Consider the following 8212-nt stretch of genomic DNA (forward strand, 5'->3'; position numbering starts at 1 on the left):
TGTTAAAATTTTTATAGCATTATCATTATGTCTGAGCGATCCAACATAATTATTTTTATGGTCCAGCATAATTACTTTTAGGTGTTTCTTCTTTATGTATTTCAGCAAAATCCGTTTTTTCCGTGATTCCATGTATAATTCCGTTTCATTGCTGCATTAATGAAAACGATTTCAATAAGACGAGTTGTGAGACGAGACGAAATGTCTCCAGTGAGTACGATATTCAGACGATTCAATTACGAGTCGAAAATTCAGGATTAAGAGCTGGTTTACTGGGAAGGCGTGTAAACAGAGTTGTAAATTTTTCTTCTACTGGGAGCGTTTAATTGAATCTGGAAAGAGATAGTCGTATGACTAGCCGTTAAAACTGCTACGTGGATAGCATGTTTTCGAGCTCAGAAAAACTTCGGAATCGATTGTGCCAAATGTTCAATTATGCTAAGAAAGCATAGATGAATTATCGATTTAATTACGGATTTAATAGAGGGCAGAAAAAGGAACAGTGAACCCGATAGCTATTCGAAACTAAGCCAATATCAAATTACGTAATGTGATTTAGTTATCAAATATATTTACATTCACTTTGCGTGCATTTACATGGATTTTGCACTATAACCACATAATGCAATCTAATATTACATGTTATAGTACCAAATGATATTAAAATGTATATTACTATCCTAATTGTATTCATAATTAAACATAGTTACAATTGCATCATTGGATTACGTATGGAATGGTACAGAAATTTTCTGCCATACACACACACACACACACACACACACACATATTGTGTGTGTGTGTGTGTGTGTGTGTGTGTGTGTATATATATAGCAGCATATAGAAAACTGTAAAATCCAAAATATGTTATTAATCGAACGAAATATGAGGCTTAGGTTAATTATTATACATATTAATACTTTTTATTACAAATTATATTATTGAATTCTGCGAATATGGAGCGAGAACATAAAATTCCTTTCTAAACATCGCATTTGTTTCAAAGTCATAAAAGAGAATGTTTTTCCGCGATTGCGACGAGCGGTTTCGATTGGCCATTTACGAAATTCGTGTAAACCGCAATTCTTGTCACTTTTGAATGCGACGACCGCCCGTGAGATTGTGTCGCATTTGATATTTTACCACGAATTTTATGGATGACCGACTTCACGTTTATATTTTGAATTTTTGGACAATTCAAAAGCCAAATACTGGCGTGGACAATCAGTGTGTGTACCAATCTTTCGGCTTTTATCACGGTACGCAGTGACAGAACAAATAAAAGAATTGAACCGTTATTCCATTTGTCCATTGGAATATGCTTCGCTTGTTATAGTTGAGAATAGATTGTTTACAGTGTATATACAAAGTATTCTTATTCTCAGAGTAATTGCTTTTAACAGTTAATTACTGGACGTCTTTTCGAACACGAGATGATTTATTATTCGAGTCTCCTTACGTTTTCCTTATTGCTCTGTTGCTCTGATAAATTGAGAAATTTATAATTAGAATAAATATTAGGAGCCCACAACAAAGGAGACCAAAACACAGAAAAAATGTCATTCTGTTGCTAGAAAAAGTGAACTTAATTTCTTCTTTTTTAATAAGTAACGGTTATTAACAAAGAATACTTTCTTAATAATTATCTTAAAACACTTATTACTAGAAAAACTTATTACTATATACTCAAAACAAAGAATTTATTTTCTTTTGAAGAATATTGTAAAATTGATCAAAGAAGTGATTTTATATAATAAATAAATCGAATTTTTTAAATTTAATAATCTTGATTGAAGTATTAAACTTACTAGGATTCACAAAACATGTTTTGAATAAATTTGATGCTTGTAATGAATTTATGATTTGCGAATATATGAATTTTTGAAATGCTTAAAATAAAAAAGTAATTATTACTTGCGTATAATATTTTTCTGTGTGCAGAGACAATAAAATCGCTACGATAATGGGCGTAAATAATTTCAAGATGCGAGGCTAAAAACAAATAAAAAGTGTAATTTAAAGATAGACAAGAAAGGAACAAATAAAACGTTATAATAACAAGACATTTATCGACCGGTCTGAAGTAAACCAGTTCGAAGTAGAAATATTGTTCTCAATTATTAACGGAGATTTCACACGTACAATTCATGTAGGTACTTTCTTTATATCCTCTCATTTTTTTATCACCTTGGAAATCTTTCTTATTATTAAATTTTAAATTTTGATTTTTCTGTTTTAAAGATAAAACTATTAGTATTACTTTATTATAGAGTGTAACGAATATGTTGTTTTATTTGAAGTTCAGTATTTAGTTTCTCACAAGCTATAATTCGTATGAAATATAATACTTGTTAGAACGTTATGTGTTGGAAAAATGATACCAGACTTTAATCTCTACATTCTGTTGGTGCAATATCAGCAAAATATCGGGGACAGACGATGATTTTTCGTAAACATTTCAAATATTTTTCAAAAATTCAACTTGCGGTCTCTCTTTAAAATATGATACTTCGCATTGCAAATAAAAATATCGGAATGAAAGAGAATAGAGAGAGAGGGCAGCGTATTAAATTAATGACGTTTGCTTCTGCTTTTTGTTACAGGAGAGAATCCGGCTGCCATGCAACACGGCGGTACCACGGCCCCGAGGGCGACCTTTATCTTTACCGTTGTGATATCACTATCATCGTTCTTAAGGTGACCGTGATGACCCCGGTACATTTTGGACCTGCGATCCGAATGGTGCTAATTTTCTCTTTCCCCTATGGAGACTCGTGCACTCGGAATGTCCTCTCGAAACGGCTGGAAACTTTGGGCATTAGGCCCTCCGTTCCTTTCCGCACGCCGAAATGCCATGAAATTGCTGCGAATCACATAGACGAGGATATATATAGGTATTCTCACGCGAAATGCAAATACGTGTGTGTGCGCGGTAACGACGGAGATATCATCCGAATCCGTTTCGATCGTGGACTTAACTTTTGGACAAGTAGCTTCACTATGAAGCACCGCGTCTCGCAGTTTCGTCGTACGGCGAGACGGCGTATATCAGTTTCCACAGAGCATTTCCGAGCATCTCTCGAGAAACTTGACTAATCGCTTCCAGCGGCGATCAATGCGAGATTTGCGTATAGAGGAGGACGAATAGCGTTCGCGCTCAGAACGCACACTGTAAATTTCAGGAAGAGGGATAGAAATTTCACGTCGCTCCCTTGTGTTTGAACTGTCGGTACTAACATGTTGACAATGCATTGTTAATGCGTATGTTATTTGCGCGTCTGTATGTTTAAACGCGGATACATTAATTAAGAAAATTCCGTTCATGTGATATGTAATGCCAGACTATCTATGGCATACGTTCGCGATTGTGCTGAAAATAATAATTAGCTAATCGATGATTCGATTGATTCCACAATCAATTTTTATTTTCATACCGTAAAGAATTTTAAAATATATATCGCGAGGTAAATATATTATTCTATTTCTTATTGATTTCAATGTGAATTAAATTTAAAGGTGTATCGTTTCCCTATAAATTTTAGTACGTCATTTTTCGGAGGGTGTAACAACGAAAAACTGTATCGATCGAAAGAGACGAATCTTGGCGAGGTAAATACGTTTTATAAAGTTTGCAGATTGAAATGTATATGTATACTTTTGTATATATATATATATATATATATATACCTTTCATATATGTATATATATTTGTTGAATTTATATTCTGTCTGTAAACTGTTATGTACTTTTAGAATGAGATTAATTATAAGATTTCCTGAAATGTCGAACGACAACCGTCCAACAAATTTGACACTACTTACTATTGTGAATATAAATTCGAATTATTTTTCCTTTTAATCGATCTATGCAATTATGTAATTGCACCCTCTGTGTTGTCTGAGGGATAATAAAAATATTCCCATTTGTTGAATTGAATGTTATAATTTGGGTCATTTTTTAATAGCTTTGAACTAATTCCACGTATATCTACATATCAGTATCTTTTGTGTGTACAAAATGCAAATCTTTTCATTAAACGAATCAAAGCGCAAAATCATTTGTAAAAAGTTAACATAATAATAATTGGCATCTATAATCAAAATTACGATCACCGTTAATAAAAAAATAACTGAAGCAAAACATCGATCGATTTTATCTACATAGTTATTGTTGTTCGATTTTATCTGACAAATATGGAAGCAATATTTTCGAGGCTTGCAATGGCTCAAAGAAATCGACGCCTTTGTCGAGCATAAAACAACAATTGCGATACATCGTCGTTGTTCACTGGTAGTTTTCATGCTCGTGGCGCGAAAAATATGCGATGAACGTGACCGATGAGGATCTATTCATCGTGCGTCATTCGCTCGACATTGACGAACATCAAATAAAATTTGGTTATCAAAAAATTATGTAATTATCGCGGATGTAATAAACGTTATTTTACACGATCATTTTTCTTTTGCAATTATTAAGGACATTTTTATTAGCCTGCAAATCGATATGTTGGATAATTTTGGAAATTTTTATGCTTTTATCTGCATATTTTTTTTGTTGTATGCTTTTTTACAATATTCTTTAAAAAATGTAGGAAAGGATATACATATTCCTGTATAAAAATTCTCTTTATATTTAAATATTGGTATACTCAAATATTGGTTACTACAAAATAAATTTTTCATTTACGTTTTATTTGATTTTATGTTATAACAATTTATATTTCTTGTAAATTCAGATAATAACATAATTTATCAATCATTATAAAAATGAAAAGCGTGACAATATCATATTATTTATATTTTACATAAAAATCGTGCAATCTTATATGAATATATATGAACTTTTTATTGTTGCACAAGCTGGCTCTCAATCCGCGTCGTGTCGTATAAATTTATACATGTTTTAAAAATATTAAATTTATTTGTATAAAACATTTACTGAAATTTAATGAAACAATTGGAAAAAAGTAATGCACGAGTAGAGATGCAAAATAAATTTTACAAATTTGAGTCGAGTCTGTAAACTGAATAGTGAATTGAAAACATTTGAATTTTCGAAATTTTACAGCTCGCTCGGTATAGCGGTAAGTACACGATTCCATGAGGTATGTAATGCAGATTGCTCGGGCGGAACTGCAATGTACAGGACGTGTGGCATTGTAAAAGCGCGACAAGTCGGACAAGGATCGATCGAGCAACAAATTACCGATTGCGCCGATGGAAAATGAACCGTTAAGCAGCCCTACCTGACAATGATGTACGGTTAGTTTGGCGTAAATCAGTAGTTTCTACTCGCGGCGATACTCGTACCCCGGCTGTAATGTGATAATTTAACAGAAGCATTATTGCACGAACAGGTGCAAAATATTTCAACGAGGCGCGTGCGGCCTCGCGATCCGTTACGCTAAAGCCACATCCGCGCGTAACCAGCGCCCGCGATAAATTTAATTATTATTTCGAGCGAGAGAGGTAAAGCCCTCTGAATCCAGGACGAGTATCGAGATGCATTGAATCGTAACGACGACCAAACGTTTTGCGGGCAAACTTTCCATTCAGTCGCGTTTTCCTCTGTCGCGGCGTCACTGCCCACGTCCTGCACTTCTTCAGTTTATCGTCAGTCTCTTTCATCTCTCGCGCCGTTTCGCTATCTCTTTAATGGAAGTTTCAAGACTAAGTTCTGTTCTGTGTCCTTGTTTCTGCAGACTGCAGAATTCAGACTGTCTTAAATCCGCGAGAGCCCAATTATGCGAATTAATGTCGAGCTCACAAACTACGACTGACAGTTTTATAACTACATCGGTGGCGCAAGAACCGTAGATTTTACACGCGAACTATTCGCTGTCGCCCGCCGACAGGCAACACGACCGAATGTCATCAGTTTCGATTGTTTGCTTGTTCCACGTTTGTTCACGCGCGGAATTCATTTTCGAAGAATATAGGAGAAAGCTTTCAGCTGTGATATCCAGCAAACATCGTTTATTCGTAAAAAAATATTTGAGGCCTAAGATTTAGAGATTTAATAGATCTCTTCTAAAAACGTTTCTTTTATTCAATTTCTTAATAATCTCTTTCAATTGTTTTAATAAAACGACAAATATTTACAGTTTATAACTGTAGTTTAAAAACTACTTTATATTTAATTTCCATCCAAGGTGAGCCCCGAAGATATTGCACGTTAAAGTAATAATAGTAAAACGAGATAATGGATCACGGATAACATTTCCGTATATAAAATTCGTAAAATTTTCGTTGGTAAACATTTGAAACATACATACATATATATATATATATATATATATATATATATATATATATATAAATATACATAACGATTAAAAGCGTTTATTCCGAAGCTATCGCTTACAGTCAATTATTACGCAGGTTTCATTTGTGAATAATACAATTTGTAAATTTTTGATATCGAGGTGAATTTACACGCTTATATCTGCACACATTGCCTTTTAATGATTTTCTATTTAGAACAGTTCTGCATTTGGCCTCGCTAATCTTCAGGAGATTATCTCTAATTAAAAGTGGCCCTCCGGAATAAGCAGTGTTTTTTTGTTTTTTAATATTTTCCCTTTGTTTTTTCCTCGCCCGGCTAGTGTGCCGCCATTGTCCACCCCGGTGTGACGTAACGATTATCGCTCGCGCAAAAGTTTCTGTGTAATATCATACTCGGGCGTGTTGCGTATACGTCTGGTGTACAGGAGCGCGAGATTGCGAGCGAAATAATCTACGTGTGTTCGATAATGTAATTCGAAATTAGAAGTTAAGCCGCGGGCAGCTATATAATTTCGGAACGGTGGGAAGGACGTGCGAAAGTGTGGTGTATGTACGCCGCGTCATGCCGCGCAAATTCGCGCGCGCATGTTCTCCAATATATTCTATCATCATTAATCATATTTCATCCCCCTGCATCCATACTAATGTATCCACGATAACGGTTAAAGCAAGTCTGTAAGCACATCTGTACGTTATTGGTACTATTATATCATTATTAATGCGATTAAAGCGAACGAACCCATGATGCCCAGTCCATCAGTAAACGCGAAGAGAGAAAGAGTGAAAAAAACAGAAAGAATGAGAGAGAGAATGAATTTGCGAGAGAGAGAGAGAGAGAGAGAGAGAGAGAGAGAGAGAGAGAGAGAGAGAGAGAAATAGAAAACTCATTCAATGTCGGTATTCACTGTTCATTATTTATAAAAACTCAAACGCAGAATACAATAAAATGTATAGTACTTAATCTTGAGTATTTACTCTCATTTCTCCCTTCTTGTGACGACGATAACATTTTTCACAAGATAACGGCGCATTGTATGCTCTGCGTCTCGGCATTTAAATAGCTAATTAGCTTGAGTCCTTTCTGTCGTACGCATTAATTCCGCTGTGAAAAATTTGATGAACTTTTATTATTTCAAATTATGTCCGGAGACTTACGCTAGAGAAGGGAAAAAAACCGTCGGGAGAACATTACTTAGCATCCATTACGAAGAGATATCCCATTAACTCGACTCTATTGCATCCTTTATAGTCATTTTATTCGACAAAAAGAAAAATTGCCCGACGCAGGCCCGAGAGATGAAGTTTTTAATAATTACGTTCCTGGCAAGATTACGGAAATCGGTGTCATGCCCGGAAATTACGTGATTGTTCTCGTATTCAATATTCATTCTATATTCATGATATTTTCCTTCTGTACTTCCTCCTACCTTTAAAAAGCATAACAATTATTCCCTTCGACGTGTTGGTCGAGAAGACTTATTTGAGAGTTTCATGGCGGTCTGGGAAGCGACACAATGATAAACTCACTGGACGAGTCGAGCTACGATAAAAGCCGCCGGAAGAGGCTTCGCTAGAGTGTCGAGTGCTGGACGAAAAATTGAAAAAAACGAAGCGCACGAGAACTGGCAGAAAAAAGAACATCCCTTCCTCCCCCTTCTCTATGCTATACTCTGGGCAGACTGGGTGCGTTAAACGTCGCGGTTTTTAAAAGCTCCCCTTTTCAGCAATACACTGCCTGGAAAAATACTAAATCAGAATGTTGGCACTGACGTTTGCTGTGTGAATGAGAGAAAAAAAGAAAAAAAAAGAGAGAAAGACATAAACAGAGAGAGAGAGAGAGAGAGAGAGAGAGAGAGAGAGAGAGAGAGAGAGAGAGACAAAGTGCGGACAGACGTAAAGTATATTCTCGCCGTTGTTGACGTAAACGA

The 8212-nt window shown here is 35.2% G+C and overlaps 1 protein-coding gene across 9 annotated transcripts in view; it reads left to right on the forward strand.

Moving 5' to 3' along the window:
- Nucleotides 1-7245, forward strand: part of LOC105154834 (defective proboscis extension response 14) — a 204661-nt gene extending 197416 nt beyond the window's left edge. For all 9 annotated transcript variants that reach the window (XM_087407155.1, XM_087407156.1, XM_087407153.1 and 6 more), the window contains one exon: nucleotides 2604-7245. In XM_087407155.1, coding sequence (XP_087263281.1) covers nucleotides 2604-2701 — 98 coding nt within the window. In that variant the 3' untranslated portion in view covers nucleotides 2702-7245. The remainder of the gene's footprint in view (nucleotides 1-2603) is intronic.
- The last annotated feature ends 967 nt before the right edge of the window (nucleotides 7246-8212 follow it).

Source organism: Acromyrmex echinatior, chromosome 6 (genome assembly GCF_024713525.1).
Source record: "Acromyrmex echinatior isolate Ae372 chromosome 6, ASM2471352v2, whole genome shotgun sequence".
Classification (NCBI taxonomy): Eukaryota; Metazoa; Arthropoda; class Insecta; order Hymenoptera; family Formicidae; genus Acromyrmex; species Acromyrmex echinatior.